The sequence below is a fragment of the Pelobates fuscus genome, chromosome 3, assembly GCF_036172605.1.
Source record: "Pelobates fuscus isolate aPelFus1 chromosome 3, aPelFus1.pri, whole genome shotgun sequence".
In the NCBI taxonomy this organism is placed as follows: domain Eukaryota; kingdom Metazoa; phylum Chordata; class Amphibia; order Anura; family Pelobatidae; genus Pelobates; species Pelobates fuscus.
In genome coordinates this window covers 167,221,615-167,241,614 of record NC_086319.1, presented here as the reverse complement: position 1 = coordinate 167,241,614, position 20,000 = coordinate 167,221,615, and the positions used below count along the sequence as shown (strand labels likewise).

The window sequence follows — 20,000 nt, the reverse complement described above, 5'->3', positions numbered from 1 at the left end:
CATGTTGAGTAGACTTTTTTTATTTTTCCTGCATTAGCCACTTTCCCAAGATGGTGGCATTTGCCACATAGTTAACTTAGTGGTACTTTTACTGGAAGTGGGAGCAAAAACAATGTAATGTGTGGGTTTGGTTAGATGATGTATAAGTGAAACATTTTCATTTTTTTGTTAGGTGATGCCATGTATTTTTCTCATGACTGATGCATTATTTTTTGTAAACAATTTTTAGATTTTATACATTGTATATTACTATGGTATGTATGTATCTACACACACACACACACACTTCCAGCGCACTCACTCATCCATTAAACATCAACTTCAATGTTGACAGATTGTATTATTTTAAAAAAAAAACACCTAATCTAGGCAAAAATAATGGGGGTTTAGTTACATTATATGATCATACATTGCATCAGCCTGCCACAACGTCAATGTAACCCATATTTGTCAGGTCCTACTCTAACCGCCTAATGTCTGTTCATATGAGATTAACCCACTTACTGGGTGAAAAATATATATTCACTTTATTTTGCTGTTGTCTAGCGCCCTCTGGTGTATATAGAGTTCTATATATTTCAAACAATGGTTTGTATTCAATGATATACTTTTTCAACTGTAGGGTAATAGCTTCTTGATCCAAAGAGAAGTCTTACTGCCATTCTGGGGTCAGAGGGGAGTTTTTTTTTTCCTAGTTTGTTGCAGGATTGGAAGTGTTTCAAACTGGGTTGTTTTGTTTTTGTTTTTTTTGCCTTCTTTTGGATCAACAGAAAAAAACAAATGTGAGGAAGGCTGAACTTGATGTACACATGTCTCTTTTCAAAATAAGTATGCGCAAATTGAAGAGGAAATATTCTTAAAGTAACAAAAACAAATATATTGCAGACTATCTGAATAAATGTAAAGCACAAATGGGGTAAAGGGGAGAACTCACATGCGCCAGAGTTCTATCACCCCTGGCTCTGGGTTTAAAAAGCTCCACTTGAGAGGGAAGTATCCCACACTGGATCTAGATGGTATGTTCCCAGTAGTCTGATGGTTCTATGCAACATAGGACAAAGAGGCAGAAACCCCTTATTGAATATTATCTTAAAAACAATTTTTATTATTAATTTTTAAAAGGTTAAAAACTCTTACTTTGCAATTGGTGGGTATGCCAGCAAAACTACCCACATAAAAGCTTGTATACACAAAGTTTAAGGGTGTATAACGCATTTTGCCCGCCTTCTCTGGCTTCTTCCAATCAGTCGGAAGAAGACAGAGACGGTGGGCAAAATGCGTCACGCAAGACCTCACTGGAGAGGCGGACCCGCAAAAGATCACGTGATCGGTACTGGCGAAAGCCGGAAGTGATTTTCATTGAGTGGCGAACACAGTTAAACTTTTTGTATACATGCTTTTATGTGGGTAATTTTGCTGGCATACCCACCAATTGCAAACTAAGAATTTTTAACCTTTTTTGTTTTTTCTTACAATAAATAGTTCAAGATGCTATTTAATTAGGGGTTTCTGCCTCTTTGTCCTATGTTGCATAGAACCATCAGACTACTGGGAACATACCATCTAGATCCAGGGTGGGATACTTCCCTCACAAGTGGAACCTTTGAAACCCAGAGCCAGGGGTGATAGGGATCTGGCCCATGTGAGTTCTCCCGTTTCCCCCATTTATGCTTGACATTTATTGAGATAAGTCTGCACTATATTTGATTTTGTTACTTTCAGAATATTTCCTCTTCAATTTGAGCGCACTTATTTTGGTAATATCATTCTGTTGGTGTATACTGTATGTGTTACTGTGGTACAGCACAGCTAAAATGGAGTATTATCTTATCTCCATAGCGCTAATACATGTGTGGTTCTTCATGTCTCTTTTCTGCCTGTAACTGGGTACTTACAGACTTTACGATATAGGTGTGTATCCAACCTCTTTTTTTAAGTTATTTTTTTATTGCAGAATCTGCAATATTGCAAGCAATAGACATAAAGCTATACAGGAAATATTTCAGCAGTCGCTGAAGTAAATCAGCGTTTCATATCCTGTAAAGGCTGGGCCAACAAAACTCAACCTATACAGATCTGAGGGATGATATGCTGCCTTTTTAGAACAGATAAAAGCAAACAAACATGTGGAATAGATTAGTAGCAGATGAGCACAAATAGGACTGGATACCTGTGATGAAAGTGATTGCTTGCCAAGGCATAAGTGCAAACCAGTGCAGTATCTCTTCAGGCCTGGTTACTCTTGGTGTCCAGGTGGACTCAATCGTCTGCTAGTATGCAAGCATTCAGGCAACTATTTGAGGGATAAGGGAAAGTTCTGACAGTGGGTGAAACTCTCTCTCCAATGTGTTTCTGACTCAGGGGGCATGATAAAAAGGGTGTTACCTCAAGAGAGCAGCAACCAGTGAGATTGCAGAATCTTACAAGAAATACATCATGCTGGATGTGCGTTTTGCTTGGGTTTTGTCCATGTGCAATAGCTGACAAATTATTTCTGTGGTTCAGACAGCTGTTGAAGAACAGTTCACAGATAAGCCAACTTCTCATGAGTCATTGTGTTCAGAGAGCCAGCACAGGAGCCATGTTTGAGACCAAAAATCATAGGAAGGAGCTTTCTGAACATACTTGTGTTTTCTTAAAGTTAGTGAGTAAGGAACTTCATTAAATCCATGTCTAGTGTAGCAGTTGTCTTTTTCTAGTAATTGATGCTGCAACAAGTGTAGGTCTTTGTATAGAAGCAAAGTCAGTTTCAGTTGTGATGAATTGCCTTGTTTAATGAGGTTTAGGCAACAAGCTCATGAAAAAGCAGATGTTGTTTTGCCTACCTATCAGATACCAGGCATATTATCTCTTTAAAAATGATATCACTGAGGGGGGCGGGGCCTGACCGTGAAGCCGAGAGGACGCAACTCTTAACAGCTCCGGCCAGGACCCACAGAAAAAACGAATAAAGGCAACAAAAACGGCAATCGAATGGCGGACAAAGGCCACCAGGCGAAGGAGGACACCGGGACTATCTCCACGATACCCTCCAAGCGACTACCGCCCCGGTGTGCGACCGACACCCTGGCGCGGCCTCCCAGCATGGCGGGCGCAGGTGAGAGAGACACTCTCCTGCCGCCGAAAGCGGCGGGAAATCTGCCACCGAACCCCCGTTCCCCCCCCCAGTGGGACCGGAGGGGGTTATCCCGGTCCCCTCCTGCTATCAGCCCCCAGTCGGACTGGGGCAAGGAGATAGGCGGCACCGAGCGACTAACAACCCCAACGGCTAAGATGGCGGCCACGACGACACAAGGGGTACTGGCCCCCCACGAGGACCAAACTGCAAGAGCCTTTGAGCGCTTCTGGGCACAGTTCTGGGCCAAGCTTGCAGCACGGCCGCAGAAACGTATAGGGAAAGAGGCATCACGGCAGACCACAGCAACACCTGCACAAAGCCACAGGCCGGCTCCACAACCCACACAGAGATCTACTCCAAAGCCTGCAGGACGAGACACACAGAGGCTAGTGCAGCAGCCGGCACCCAAACCTACACAGCAGCTTGCACCCAAACCTGCACAGCAGCATGCACCCAAACCTGCACAGCAGCATGCACCCAAACCTGCACAGCAGCATGCACCCAAACCTGCACAGCAGCACGCACCCAAACCTGCACAGCAGCATGCACCCAAACCTGTACAGCAGCCTACACCCAAACCTGCACAGCAGCCTGCACCCAAACCGGCACAGCAGCCTGCACCTAAGCCTGCAAAGCGGCCTGCACTCAAGCTCGCACCCATGCCTACACAGCGGCCTGCACCCAAGCCTATTCAGCGGCCTGCACTTAAGCCTACACCCAAGCCTGCACAGCGAACTGCAAAGCGGCCTGCACCCAAGCCTGCACAGCGGCCTGCGCCCAAGCCTGCACAGCGGCCTGCATCCAAGCATACACAGCGGCCTGCACCCAAGCCTGCACAGCGACCTGCACCCAAGCCTGCACAGCGACCTGCACCCAAGCCTGCACAGCGACCTGCACCCAAGCCTGCACAGCGACCTGCTCCCAAGCCTGCACAGCGACCTGCTCCCAAGCCTGCACAGCGACCTGCGTCCAAGCCTGTACAGCGACCTGCGCCCAAGCCTGCACTCAAGCCTACACTCAAGCCAGCACCCAAACATACGCAGCGGCCAGCACTCAAGCCGACACCTAGGCCTGCACAAGGGACTGTACTCAAGCTTGCTCATTTTACACACCCTAGTCCACACAAATTGAAGGACACCCTAAATCACCCTGGAGCGACGGCCGCTCAGAGACATTGCACGCATGCTACACGAGTGCCCATCAGGGGAATCGGCTAGCTTCAGGACACTGGAAGATTGCTATAGGCCGAGACCAGTCTCTGCCTGCGTGCCCTTGAGGTCTGCCTACCCCGAACGGGCATGGGCTGAATGAGACTGATTTGCGGACACATAACTCTCTCTATATCTACCCTTGCTTTTTATATTCTCAATACTTAAATGTTTGACTGTTTAGCCTCTCAGTATAGCCTGCACCATATAGAGTCAAAAAAGCTGCAGCATTTATGATACCAGAGACCGACCTTCCCTGCTTTTCTCTTTTCTTTCTTTTCTTTTCTTTTAAGCATGCCTTTCACTATGAACGGCCTCAACGTAAACGGAGAATTAACTGTAACTACACTCTAACAAATATAACCCAAGCTCTGTATTATACCAGGTTTAACGCCTAGAATAGGGCAGGAGTTATACTAGAATGTATTCTGACACGCTAGCTTACTTTACGCCCATACTACAACAAGCGATATAACGAGGTTAAAATGTTTTAAAAAGTATAGCATGTCTGTTTATTATTTTTATCTAAGCCTCTCTTGAAAAATAACGGTGTAAGTTCACGATAAGTTAGTCTACACTGGGGACACCCTAAGTTACCCAAATATAGTTGTCCAGATATATCAGCGAAGATACCTTTCGACCAAGTAACGGAATTACCTGTCGGTACCTCTAAGGTACGCTGTAGCAGACGAGTTATTTAGCAATATATTTATCGTAGTTCATTCATTAATGAATCACTATGTTCGTCAAAAAAAAAAATTCTGTGCAATTTCTCTATGCCACTGTTTTATCCATATACGTTTCAATATAAATGCACGCTGTTGTGGCGTATGTAATTCAGATGTAATCACCTGCACACCAAAAATAAAGAATTAAAAAAAAAAAAAAAATGATATCACTGAAACAAACACGAGGTAATATGTTCATATTTATGCCGCCTATGTTCTTTGTTACCATTTCAGTTTCATATCACGTGTCTCCTATTCAGGGCCGGTGCAAGGATTTTTGCCACCCTAGGCAAAAGTAAAGTTTGCCACCCCCCCCCCCCCCCCCCCCATGTGACATCACAATGCCCCACCCATATGATCTGCCATGTTAACTAACGCCAGTGCTGCAGTGCCGCCGTGCTTACATTAAAAGGCCTGCAGGGACAGGCTATAGACACCAGAACCACTACATTAAGCTGCAGTGGTTCTGGGGACTATAGTGTTTCTTTAATGTGAGGTAAATTAGAGATAAGTGCCACGAATAATATGCTAGATTGCCTACTTACAACCAGATGAGGATGGTGATGGGCTCTGGCTGCAGTCTGGCTCCACTGGTCTGGTGTAGAACAGGCTCTCTGGAGGCTGTTTGTAACTGTGGTCACAAAAATCAATGTTCTGGGAGAACGGGAAGCAGCTCCAGTTTTTGGGGCCCTTTACACCGCTCAAGGTCTGTGTCCCAGGGTCCACCTTCAAGTTCCACCAATGTGTTTGTTCACAGGGGGTGGAGTGTGTAAGGGATGTCCTGATATGTGTAAGGAATGCATTGTGTGAATCTGTGTTTGTATGTGTAAGGGCTGCAAGGTGTGTTTCTGTGTATGTACGGAATGCAGTGTGTGTGTGTAAGGAATGCATTGTGTGTTTCTGTGTGTGTAAGGGGTGCATTGTGTGTGTGTGATGGGTGTCAATCTCTCCCCCCCCTCCCTTGTCACTCTCTTCGCCCCCTCTCCTTTGTCACTCTCTTTTCCCCCCTCCCTTGTCACTCTCTTCTCCCCTCCCCACTCTTATTCTCCCTTCCTCCCCCATCAATTCCCCTCCCTGTCAATTTCTTCCCCCCCCCTTTTAATTTCATACCCCCCATCCCTTTCAATTTATTCCCCCACCCTCCCTGTCAATTTATTCCCCCCTCCCTTTCAATTCCCCCCTCCCTTTCAATTTATCCCCCCCACCCTCCCTTTCAATTTATCCCCCCCACCCTCCCTTTCAATTTATCCCCCCCACCCTCCCTTTCAATTTATCCCCCCACACCCTCCCTTTCAATTTATCCCCCCACACCCTCCCTTTCAATTTATCCCCCCACACCCTCCCTTTCAATTTATTCCCCCCCTTTCAATTTATCCCCCCCCTTTCTGTCACTTTATTCCCCCCCTTTCAATTTCCCCCTCCCTGTCAATTACCCCCCCTCCTTCACAATTAATCCCCCTTTCCTTACAATTTATCCCCCCCTCCTCCCTGTCACTTTATTTCCCCCCCTTTCAATTCCCCCATCCCTGTCAATTAATCCCCCCCCCTCCTCCCTGTCATTTTATTTCCCCTCCCTTACAATTTATCCCCCCACCCTCCCCTACCTGTGTTGTAGCGTGGCCGAGCTCTGTATGATCCGCGGGTACAGGGAGCTTTTGTTTCCTGTACCCGGCCGGACTAAAAGGAAGTGAACACTCAGTGTTCACTTCCTGTTAGTCCGGCCGGGTACAGGAGACAGATGCTCCCTGTACCCGCGGACCAGACAGCGCTCGGCAACGCTACAGTGAGGGAGTGACAGGAGGGAGCGCTGAGCGCTTCCCTCCTGTCAGTCCCTCTCCTCATGCTGCGCCCGGGCGGTGCGCCCTCATAGATGCACCAGCCCGGGCAAGGCTGCAGCCGCCTGAGGCTCTCTGCAGAGCGCTCAAGCGGCTGCAGCATGAGGGGGGCCGGCGCTCCTGGCGGCGCCCCTTCCCAAGGGGCACCCTAGGCGGCTGCCTAGTCCGCCTAACGGGTAGCGCCGGCCCTGCTCCCATTACTTGTAAGTTATTTTTACATTACTTTTGTCTCCCTGTATTTAACCAACATACATCTGTGAGGTGAAAAAGAAAACTGAGCCTATTAACCTTTATTTTGCAACTGGGTGATTCCATCTAGATGAAGTACACAAGCAAAGTGAGAATTCAATGGGAATTTCAGATTTAAGGCCAGTGTAGAAGAAATGGAAGCAGTTATATTGGATATTTTTTTCCAGTTCATCTGCCTTCCACTTAAACTTGAAATTCACTTTGAATCCTCACTTCATTGAATAACCCTGTTAGTGTTATGAACACCAGCACACGCAGGTAGACATGTGAATTTCTTTAGTGGGTAAAAGGGTTTAAAAATCAATATTTGTCTGCATTAGACCTAAAATAATGATACAATATACTTCTTAACACCACCCACATCTATTCTAGTATAAAAGGTGCCACCACCAGGAAAAAATTAAAATGGAGAGTCCTGGGTCACTTCAACCAAATGAGATTGAAAATCAACAAAGCATGATTTAGCAAAAACATCAATGAAACCACAGAACTATTTTATAAGTCCTCAATGACATGATTCTTATATTAGAAAAGGCTGAACTTAATAAAGGAGGAACATGTATTATGAACGAACACATTTACACCAGACAAGCAAAAAGGGGTGGGGAGGAGGGGAGTTTTCCGTAAAAAATATATATATTTTTTTTAATTTTTTTTTTTTTTTTACAAATGGGAGCATAGAGGCGGCCAGCTCAGGGAGCATTGTAGCCAGCCGCCCTGAGCTGCATGGAGGCCCTGCGGAGCATCAAGGTGGTTGCCTGAGGCAGCGTGTGAGGGAGTAGTGATCTTGCTGCAGCTCCTCTCTGCTCCCTAGTGTTCTATAGTGATGCTGGGAGCCATAATATGACATCATTCCAGCCCTGTCATCACTACAGGAAGCAGAGAGGAGCTGCTGGTAGATTACTGATCCCTCACACGCTGCCTCAGGCAACCACCTTGATGCTCCGCAGGGCCTCCATGCAGCTCAGGGCGGCTGGCTACAATGCTCCCTGAGCTGGCCGCCTCTATGCTCCCATTTGTAAAATAAAAACAAAAAAACGAAATATTTTTAACGGAAAACTCCCCTCCTCCCCACCCCTTTTTGTTTGTCTGGTGTAAATGTGTTCGTTCATAATACATGTTCCTCCTTTATTAAGTTCAGCCTTTTCTAATATAAGAAGAGAGATCAGCCCACTGGACCCCAGGGAAAGATCCACTCAGCTCACCCAAAGGTAGGGAGGCTGGGTGGATCAAAATGTAAAATTGAGAGTGTGTGAGAAAATGTGTGCATGTCTGTCAGTGTGTGTCAATGGGCCTGTCAGATTGTGTATGTGTCAGAGAGTCTGTGTGTATCTGTTTAGGTACCTGCCCTGCTCCAATCACGAGAGCTGTTTTTGCTCACCTTTTTTCTGTGTTGGTTTTGCCACAGCTTGTCCCATCTCCATATCAGAGATCATCAATCTTTATGATCTCAGCTAAGCCAATGCTTTCCCATAGGAAAGCTTTGGGAGGATATTGCACGTGTTCTCTATGGGTAACATTCAGCGCCTAAAGGCAGAGCACTGACACAGGACTCTAGTGGCCGACTGAGTGACTGTCACTAGAAGTCTTAGTAGGCAGCAATGTAAACACTGCCTTTTCTCTGAAAATGCAACATTTACATAGAAAAGGCTACAGGGACAGGCTATAGGCACCAGAACAACTACATTAATCTGTAGTGGTTCTACAGTGCCCCTGTAGTGTTCCTTAAACAAAAGTTCGTTTTTTGTTTGTTTTGTTTTTTAAAGCTGGCTCCTAGATTCCAAAAAATTTGTCAAGTCCTGAGATAGAATGAAATGCACATATAAATGTTTTTGTCTTACCAATTACCTAAAAAAATGATCCACTTTGTCATTATAGAATGTTTCCTCCCTATGGATGGCAGCTTTCTATTTCTACTTGTTTGGTTTTTAGATTATTTATTATTGAGAATTTAGTTATCTGAAAATTGTAATAGTCTGTAAGTGCCACCTTTTAACCCTGGTTCTTGTATTAGCCTTGTTGAATGAATAGACACGTACCACACATGTTTGGATGTCATTATGTTTTGCACTGACCACAAAAATATCTCATTTGACTTCATTAAATTACTTTTCATGTAACTGTTTTTTTTGTTTTTTGTTTTTTTTATCATCCGTTGAATTGGGTTCACTTGGCCAAACTTGGCATATCTGGAATAACCCCATAAATATATCTTGTTTAAATTGTTAAATCGCTTAATTCTTAATAGTGATGTAATTGTGTAGCAATTTATTGTACGTACTTGACCTTCAAAAACATATGTTTCGTAAAAATGCAGGGTTTCGTAAAAATGCAGGGTTTAGTAGGTGGTGACGATTCTATTCTCTTGCAATTTAGTAATTTGTAAGTGTCTAAATGTACAAAATAGGTAAATCTATTGGTTCCTCTGCCCACCAAAGATTGTATGTGAATAATGATTAATCACACCTAACATGGTTTTCTTTTCCTTTCCCAGGGTACTGTCTTTAGCCTGGAATCTGAAGAGGAAGACGTACAGGGGCTTATCGCGGAAGACAGCAACGACATCTATATTCTGACTAGTGACCAATCTGAACAGGTGAGCCCCCCTGAAAGTTTGGCGGTGTCCTCCTCCTGGCAGACTGAAAGCCTGCCCACCTCCTTGGGTCCTGAATCCTGGCAACAGGTAGTCATGGATCCGGAGGAGCTTAAGAGCCTGGACAGCAATGGAGGAGCTGAAGAACGAAGTGAGAACAACTCTTCAAACTCTGACATTGTCCATGTGGAGAAGGAAGAGATAGCAGCAGTTATCGAAGAGGCAGCAGTTGTTGGAGAGAGCTTGGAACAAGAAGAAGAAATTGAGGTTGACATAGAAGAAAAGGAGATTCTGGAAGTCCCTTCATCTTTGAGAGAGGTTCTCACAGCGACATTGCCATCTCCTCCTGCAGAAGCGCAAATACCGGTTGCTCAACTGGCGCACACTGATTTAGACGTGCCTGTCAAGGTTGTGCCTGAAAAAGAGCCACCTGTCCTCCCACAGGAACCAAAAGATGAGAGCCCCATATCATCTCCAGTAGAAGCAGAGAAAATAGAACGTCCTGTCTCTCCAATACTTCCTTCTTCACCTCCTGTAGAAGAGGAACCGGTTTTCCTCACTGAAGGGAAGTCCATTTTATTGTACGGGGGTGCAGCAGCAGTTGCGATTTTGGCTGTTGCTGTTGGAATGGTGATGGCACTAAGGAAGAAATAGATGCAATTGATCCAGGGTATTCACTCTTCTCTTTATTCCCCAAACCTGCAATGATTCTCCCTTTGTATGCTGTCGTTGCTCTTACCTCAGCCAGGTCTACCATCTAAGTGATATCTGTGGAAAGGTTAAATACACATCCTTATTCAAGAAAAGAAAGAAGCCTTTTTCCTTTCTGTGACCAACCAGGAACTTTGTTCACATTTGGGTTGATCATTATTTTTGTTGGTGGAACTGAAGGGAAATGGCTGCCTGCAGGGACTCCATTGCCAGGCTTCACAAAGCTATTAGTATATCCATATTTCTCACTGCCAAGTAAATGAGTTGCAGAGCAACAAATAATTCACCGTGGCTTACCAAAACAAAAATCAAAATACAATGAATGGGACAGAGTGGTGTTTTGTGTACAATGTATTAAAAATTTGAGCACTTGTAAATGCCCCATTTTTAACAAGTCACATTGTTTAGCAGGAATATAATGTTTTGATCTGTTTGTTTTCAAGAGGGTTAAGAAGACCCTTCTCGGAAACTAATTTAGCCATGGAATTAGTGTCTTGCATTTTTTTTTTCTTTCCTTATTTTTTTTTTTCTTTGGCCCAACATTCTTAATTATCAGTGCAATGGAATAGCAAGTTATTTTCATTATAGTTAAGGTTTCATCTATACTTCAGTTTCAAAACATCTTGTTAAATAAAATAAAAAAAAATAATTATATATACCGTATATATATATATATATATATATATATATATGTATTTTTATTTTTAAATAAAACTGAACTTATTTTAATGGAATAGTAATAGTATGTAAAGGATAAAAAATAGTGCCGACAAATAGTTCCAGAATTTCTCACAAATGCTGTCTTTTCACCTGCTAGTCCTGCCCAGTTTTCTAATGGGAGAACCTATACATTTACCACAGTCTGGGCTGGCCCGAAGTTAGTTACCTTGTTCAAACTAATATTTTTATTTTTAATTTTTTTTTGTCCCCCACCCCTAAGCAGTTGAAGGCAACTTGGATGTTTAATGAGAGAAAAACAATGAATTGGGTATTATTGATCTTCTTGTTATGAGTGGCATGGTTGAAAGGGTACTGACTTATTGGTCACTTAATGCTAAATCTTATTTATAGTATTTTGTATGGAGCATAACTGAATCACAATATGTAACTTGTCAATGAGCTGCAAACTAGATAAAGTCCATATTCCTTCTTTAAGTTCAGATTCTAATTGCAGTCTAACATTTTAAGTAATTTGTTTTGGATATAGTAGAATATGTAAAATTTATTTCATTTGTGCTGGATATCAAATGTAAGCACTCTAAACAATACATCTGATGTATCTTATGGTAAAATGAGTCTGGGCGCTGTCCCTTAATTTTCTGACAAAATCTTTTTAAGCAGCTTAAGTAAAAACTAGGGCTTTTCCCAGAATCCCAAATCCTGGCCCCTCTGCAGCCGCTTAAATAATGTGAATGTATACAGCCTGTACAGTGCCCCCATATAGGGAATGAGGAAGGAAATGCAGCTGCAGAAGAGCTTAGCCCTAGTTTTTGTCAAATGGCCCCCAAAAAGTCTGACAGAACCTGTGGATGGATCCAATGATTCATTGCACTGTTAGAATGAGGCGTAGTCATGGGGTTTAGAGTGACCTTTAAATGGAGTTTCGTTTGTGGTAGAAATCAGATAAACAAGAAAATGCAAAATGCTCCTGCTGGAGTGCTGTAAAAATTGTAGATTTTACTATTGGCTCACTGACGTTATGGCTCTTTTTGTAGACTACATTGCATCTTCTAGAGGTATCAAATCTACAGTTAGGCTACAAATAGGGCCCAATTTCAAATTGCATCTATTATACAAAGTTAAGGCCTATCAATTACAATTACATTTTTTTTTATAAGAAGCTTAATCTGCAATATTACTATGAAGAGACATGAAATGGTTAACTGCAATACACATTAAAAATTAGCGTGCTAAAAGTTGTGCACATCTTTGCAGCAACCCGGTTCATTTCCAGTTTTATTTGGCAGTAGACTTAATTTACATTTTTCTTTCTTTCGAAAGATACTTATTTTTTTTTTAACATAAGCAAAAACACTATAAACTGATGGAGTAGGGCATCTGGCCCTTGGTTTTGATTGGGAGGAATAGTTTTAGCTTGGGACACATATTCTTAAAGAAAACCATAATCACTACAGTCCATTTCACACTATCTAGGAGTCTCACCTAGAATCTTTCTTTAGACTCTTCTCCATAAGCACAAAGATATACTGTGATTTATGGTGTGTAGAGTGCCTCTTGAACTTATAGGTTGTATAGTATTTAACAACAAATGTATAATTTCATTAAAAAAACGACAGTTAAAGGGATACTCCAGGCACCCAGACCACTTCTGCCCATTGGAGTGGTCTGGGTGCCAACTCCCACTACCCTTAAAGGGACACTATAGTCACCAGAACAACTACAGCTTATTGCATTTGTTCTGGTGAGTAGAATCATTACCTTCAGGCCTTTTCCTGTAAACACTGTCTTTTCAGAGAAAATGCAGTGTTTACATTACAGCCTAGTGATAACTTCACTGGCCACTCCTCAAATGGCTGTTAGAGATCCTTCCTGGGTCATGGCTGCCTAAAATGCATCCAAACATTCAGTATCTCCTCCCTCTGCATGCAGACACTGAACTTTCCTCATAGAGATTAATTGATTAAATTAATCTCTATGAGGAGATGCTGATTGGCCAGGGCTGTGTTTGAATCATGCTGGCTCTGCCCCTGATCTGCCTCCTTGTCAGTCTCAGCCAATCCTATAGGGAAGCATTGTGATTGGATCAGGCTCCCACTTCTGATGTTGTCAACAGACAGCTTTTTTTTCCTGAGGCAAGCAGCATGCAGATCTACAGTTTCATGCTTGAATACAGTAAGATTTTGCTATATTTATGGAGGCATGAGGGGCCCAGGGGGGCTAGATGGTGGTTTTAACACTATAGGGTCAGGAATACATGTTTGTGTTTCTGACCCTATAGTGATCCTTTAACCCTGCAAGTGTAATTATTGCAGTTTTCATAAACTGCAATATTTACCTTGCAGGGTTGAGTCCTCCTCTAGTGGCTGTCTACTAGACAGCCACTAGAGGGACTTATGTGTTCATAGAACACAAAAAGTGTTTTCAGCGACGCTGGACGTCCTCACGCTATGTGAGGACCTCCAGCATTGCCGAAATCCCCATAGGAAAGCATTGAATAATGCTCTCCTATGGGGAAGTCAAATGCGCGGCCATTGCTGCACATGCGCATTAGGTCTCCCCCGCCGACGTCCCAGCTCCGAGGGACATAGGCGCCAGCCTCCGGTAAGTCACTGAAGGGGTTTTAACCACTTCAGCAACTTGGGGTGGGAGGGAGAGGGGCACTCTAGGGTCCTGCAATGCCAGGAAAACGAACATAGGCACGGGAGAATCCCTTTAAATACTTAAACTGGCGTAAGCTATACAGAGAGGCTGACTAGCCAACTAGCAGTATTTTGTAGAACTACATTTATTGGGCAGCAGACAGTTATAGAGTAATACCCCCAACATGTTAAAATCTTCCTAGCCACTTTAAGTGACTTGTAGGCCTTACATCACACCTTCTCTTTAGATGGGTTAATTAGATTCAGTCATTTATTCATCAATCTATGGAAGTAGTGGAGCTGCTGAGTGCAAACTATTGTTACATTGTACGGCTCAGCTAAGCTACAAACTAGTTTGCAGATGGCTTGAGGGGCTCTGGTAGCCACAACCTAACTTTGCGATTCCATTCTAATGAAAGTCTGCATTTTTAGACAGCTTGCAACATCTTTTGCTTTCCCTCGTACACTGATGGGAATTCTGTCCATCCCAGTCCGTGAGGCACCATTGGAGGAGTCCTTCTACTATTTGTGTGTGCAGCCCTATATCTGATGCTTCAACAAACTACTTTGCAAGCGGCAGCTGTCCTTCAATTTCCAATACTATCAACCAGCCAGTGGGTATGTGAAAGTGATTGGCTGATTATTGCAAATATATTGTGATGTTTCACCTGACTAATTGACGCAATGGATTAAGAACCTGTTCCAGAATAGAAATAAGGTGGGGCAGCTGTTCTATGGACCATTTGGGTGTGCGCAGCAGTTTGGGATTAAGAAAGGGCACATTGGGTACATTTAAAGAGAGATGAGCTTTGCTTGCTGCTGCCAAACCTAGTAACATGTCAGTTTTGTGACCATACAGTCACAATATTATAATATTAAACATGTCATTGCACAAAATGGAATGTCCAACTTATAATTTTACTTATAAGGAAAGAAAGAATCCACAGCCAAAAATGCACATGTACTGACACCCCTCGGCTGCTGGGTTGTTTTGTTAAAAATACTGGACTGCTGGCACTTATAGCAGAGAAGGGAGTAATGTGCCATGGATTTATAATGGAACAAATTTGAACGATTTGGAAATAATGTAACACTTTATAAATATGTGGACTTTATTTTCCCCAATCTGGCCTCTTGTTTCTTTATGTTGTGGTGTAGATATATCCGTTATATTTGATTAGTGTGTTTAGGTTCGCAATGTATAAGTAAACAACATAGCCCAGAGGAATATATATTTTGTGTAAACATCTTAAGTTTGCAAAGTAGCACAAATCAGACCCTCCTCAGCACCCTTGATGCTTTCTGGGCAAAATGTATTTCTAAATATTCTCAACACACACCTATTCCAGCAGCCATATAAACCTTCATCCCAAATGGATGTGCCTGCAATATTATAGGTGGTTTCAGACGGTTTGATACTAAGTAAGGATACCTTCACCATTAAGGAAAATTAGAAATACAAATATGTATTTCTAATGTTAGTTTACCTTCCTGTGCCTCCCTCCCAAAAAGTGAAGTTTAAAGGGGTATTCTAAGCACCAAAACAACTATAGCTTAATGAAGTGGTTTTGGTGTTTAGATTATGCCCCTGCAGTCTTACTGTTAAGTTCTCTTTCATTTAGTAGTTAAATCACTTTATGTAGCCCTAGCCACACTATCCCTAGCAAATACTCACACAGCCTCCCTCCATGCTACCTCAAAGAGACTACATTTGTTAGCTTCCTTATTGCACATTGTGTTTAATTTATAATGTATCTCCGGCTTTAATAGCCTGCTAGAACCTGCAAAACCCTCCTGTGCGTGATTAAAGTTCAATTACCAGAGCAGGAAATGTTCTGGTAATTGAACTGTGCTGTGAGATCTCATTGAAAATGAAATCATTTTTTTCGCCATGAGGGCTGTGAGAGTCACAGGGAAGGTGTGGCTAGGGCTGCATAAACAGATACAAAAGTGTGTTAACATCTAATTAGCACAGAATTGAGCATCAAGATTGCAGAGGCATGATCTATACACCAAAACTACTCAAGCTATTTTTTTTATTTTTTTTGGAGCTTAGTGTCTTGCATGCTGTAAAACGCCGCAGCTCCACCTGTCTATCATTGGTGATTATCTCAGCCAATCCAATTTCCCATGTAAGAAAGCATTGGTGGGGGGGGAGCTACTGCCACAGGTGGTAAAATTGCTGCACAAATCAGCACCTCCTCATTGAGATGCATTAGCTCAATTTTTTTGTTTTTTTTGTTTTGTGTATTAATGCAGAGGGTGAAGAACCTAAACGTTGGTCTCGCAAAGATTGCAGGATCACAACAAGCAACCAGTAGAAAAGTAAACACTAGAAGTGTGCTTAAATTAATTTCTGCTGGTACAAACAAATCAAATTCCCTTTAATCTATACTTGAAGATAAATCCCGGACGGATTGATTAGTTCATCGAATAAGACTCCACTGTTAAACCCCTGACAGATCAATTAATTTGGATTAAGATTAAAAGGAATGTGTCTGTAGCAGCTAGTCTAGTAAACACTCCCTTTTCTCAGAAAGGGCAGTATTTACATTGTGGAGACTGCTGGGACATTGTCTCTACATCAGAACCACTACATTAAGTGGTGGTGCTTCTGCTGCTTTGCTTGTCCCATTCATTTATAATTGTATTCATAAATATCAGTTGTGCCCCAGACACTGTAAGCTAAGTCCATTAGTAATACTATGGGGGAATCCCACTATAAAAGACCTAAAAATATTCCCATGGTTTATAGCAGTGTTCCCCAACCCCCGGGCCGCGGACCGGTACCGGTCCGTGGATCAAACGGTACCGGGCCGCCCAGGGGTGTGCGAGCCTGCCAGCTAATGCAGGGCTGGCATTGCCCAAGTGCCAGCCCTGCAATGTGCCTGCGGACCGGAGGGGAGATCAGAGATCTCCCTCCCCGGTCCGCAGGCACGGTGCTGGCAGCCGGCAGGGGAGGGAGAGAGGACCCAGGAGCTCTTACCTGCAGCTCCTCCGGGTCCTCCTCTCGCGAGATTTGGAGCGTTGCCGCGGTAACCACGGCAACGCTCCAAATCTCGCGAGAGTGAACTCTAGCCCTGTAACTGGGCTAGAGTTCATCTCACCACCACCGGACCACCAGGGAATCCCCACCGGACCACCAGGGACTAAGAAATGTCCCCCCTCCTCCCAGTAAAGGTAAGAAGGGAGGGGGGACATCAATATATTATATTTAATTAAATAAATTAAAAAAAGCCTCCCTACCCTCCTTACTCCCCATACACACACTACACACACAGCCCTACACACACTGCCCCACAAACACTGCCCCATACACACACTACACACACTGCCCCCATACACACACTACACACACTGCCCCCAAACACTGCCCCATACAAACACTACACACACTGCCCCCATACACACACTACACACACTGCCCCCAAACACTGCCCCATACACACACTACACACACTGCCCCACAAACACTGCCCCATACACACACTACACACACAGCCCCACAAACACTGCCCCATACACACACTACACACACTGCCCCACAAACACTGCCCCATAAACACTGCCCCATAAACACTGCCCCATACACACTGCCCCATACACACACTACACACACTGCCCCCATACACACACTACACACACTGCCCCCATACACACACTACCCCCATACACACACTACACACCCAGCCCCACAAACACTGCCCCATACACACACTACACACACTGCCCCACAAACACTGCCCCATACACACACTACACACACTGCCCCGCAAACACTGCCCCCATACACACACTACACACACTGCCCCACAAACACTGCCCCATACACACACTACACACACTGCCCCACAAACACTGCTCCATACACACACTACACACACTGCCCCACAAACACTCCCCCATACACACACTACACACACTGCCCCGCAAACACTGCCCCCCATACACACACCGCCCCAAACACACACACACTGCAACTCTCACACACACTGCCACCCTCACATACACACTGCACCGCTCACACACACATACACACAATTTTGAGTCTATGTCTTTATGTGACTGTGTTTGTGATTTTCTGACTATGTATGTGTCTGCGTGTTTTTTTAATATATGTGACTGTTTTTTTTTTTTGTCTTATTAAATCAAAACAAGTGGGCCACGGAAAAATTATCAAATGTTTACCGGTCCGCGGCGATAAAAAGGTTGGGGAGCACTGGTTTATAGAAGCAAATATATTTTTACATAAGAGACTGCTATTTTAAACAGCCTGCACTTTTGAAACCTCCATTCTTTGACCTGCTCCTATGTGAGCAAAGAGATTCAGAGCACTCTGATGCATTGTAACATTACGGAAAACCAAGCTTTAACAATAGCACATTTTATTAAAGTTTTAAAAAAAAAGTTTTTGTGCAATGAAAGTTTAGAAATAAAACATTTAATGTGCTTTTGGGAATCAATTCATAACAAATTTGAGGCAGGATCTAGTAAAAGCAGTCAGAGCAATGTATTCTACAAAGCAAGCTTGTCACCATAATTAAAACTTGACTTGGTAGAGGCAAATCTATGACCCGTGTGCCACTACTAGCCACTACAAACACTCAGAATTGCATCAAGAACACATGGCAAATTCACTATCAATGCTTTGGAGCAGGAAAAATGGTCTATCTATGGATTTTATTCTGAATTTGACATGTGGTCTAGTCTACTGAAGTGTAGTTTAACTCCAGCTCAGGTGAATTTACTGTATTTGGAAAGATGCAAAGAAAAACACTCCTGAAGAATATGATGAAATCTATTGGTCTTTAAAATCTTACAACTTCTGGATAGCTTTTAACTTTTTTTTTTTTTTTTTTTTTTTTACTAATGCATAAAAAATGCATTTTCAACAGTGAATATAAATGACAGATTTGCTCCCCAGTGGCTGGTTTGCTGTGCTAGGCTTTGAGTTTTTATAACAGTTGCTGGTGATGACCTGGGTCAATTTTGATGCTTTAACTGTAATCCTCCCCCCTGCTATGAATTTGCAGGCAGTTCTGTTGCTTCACATGCTGGTCATTTTGATTTTCCCACTAGATCCATGTTCACCTCTGAAAAAAGAAAACATAGGTATCAAATGCTAATTACATACACCAGTTTACCTATCCTGTTTGAATCTTCCTCCAGAATAAGTGGGTACTGTCATCTGAAGCTTGAGATTTAATTTTTTTATAGGAAAGTGGTCAATTAGCTATTCAAAAAAATAAACGTATAAACAAAAATAAATTTGTGGAGTACAGCTTTAGTAAAGTGCAATGTATAGGTTAGGTGACAATTTTTGTAATGCTTAGATTTAGCTTTGCTTTGTAGGACCATGCTTTCTAAAACTTCCTCTTAACCATCTTTCCTCCCCCCCCCAGCTCCGCTCCCGTGAGATCCTCCGAGAGTTGCCATGGTAACCTGCGGCAACGCTCCGAATTGCCGAACTCGTTGGAGGACCTTTTCACCTCCCGGCGTCTCCTTCCCTCTCCCACAGGCAGCTGGTCAGTGCCTTTGGGTTGGTGAGGGAGATCTTTGCAGCCCATGAAGGCACACACAGGAGGGTCGCCGCTCCGGTAACGCTGACTCTGCATGGGCCAGCAGGTGAGATCCTTTGATCCTTGACCCAGGGCGGCCCACCAGGCCGCTTCACAATCCCCCCTGGGGCACGCATACCACAGTTTAGGAACCCCTGGTTTATCTGAATGGTTCTACAGAGAGGCAGCAGTGCAACTCCAAAAAAAAAAAAAAAAAATTGCTTTGAATTACAAATAAGGAATGATACAGAATCTGTACGCATCGACACTCACCTGTCTGCCAAATTGTTGCAAATAGGCCAAATAGTTACGCTGAATGAATCTAGCTGTATAATGGAAGAAGTTCTGCAAGAGATTTGGAACGCTACAACCAACCTCCTTGGTCAGGGCCATTGCAACTGCTACAGTGGCCTTTTCTGTCTCAATGCCAGCGGGAAGATTCTGCATCACAGAATTTATCAGTTCTTCAAAACGCTGTAATAAACAGATAATGCGTTATTCAAGACAGGTGTTCAAAGACAATAGGCAGTGTTTACAGGGTCAAGTGAGCTTGTCACTCTTCTGAGAGTGATAAGATGCTTCCAACTAAACTTTGCTAATGGCACCTGTGACATGACATACTGGAACATGACAGAATGTAGCCTCTTAGTAGAACACTGATAATTTACGAGATTACTTAA

General features: G+C 43.3%; 1 protein-coding gene across 1 annotated transcript in view; it reads left to right on the top strand.

Annotated features, from left to right (window-relative positions):
• BCL2L13 (BCL2 like 13) overlaps positions 1-10,819 on the top strand; it is a 92,538-nt gene extending 81,719 nt beyond the window's left edge. The window contains exon 7 of the mRNA XM_063447650.1: positions 9,633-10,819. Within this exon, the coding sequence (XP_063303720.1) occupies positions 9,633-10,385 (753 nt within the window). The 3' untranslated portion in view covers positions 10,386-10,819. The remainder of the gene's footprint in view (positions 1-9,632) is intronic.
• Positions 10,820-20,000: the final 9,181 nt, after the last annotated feature.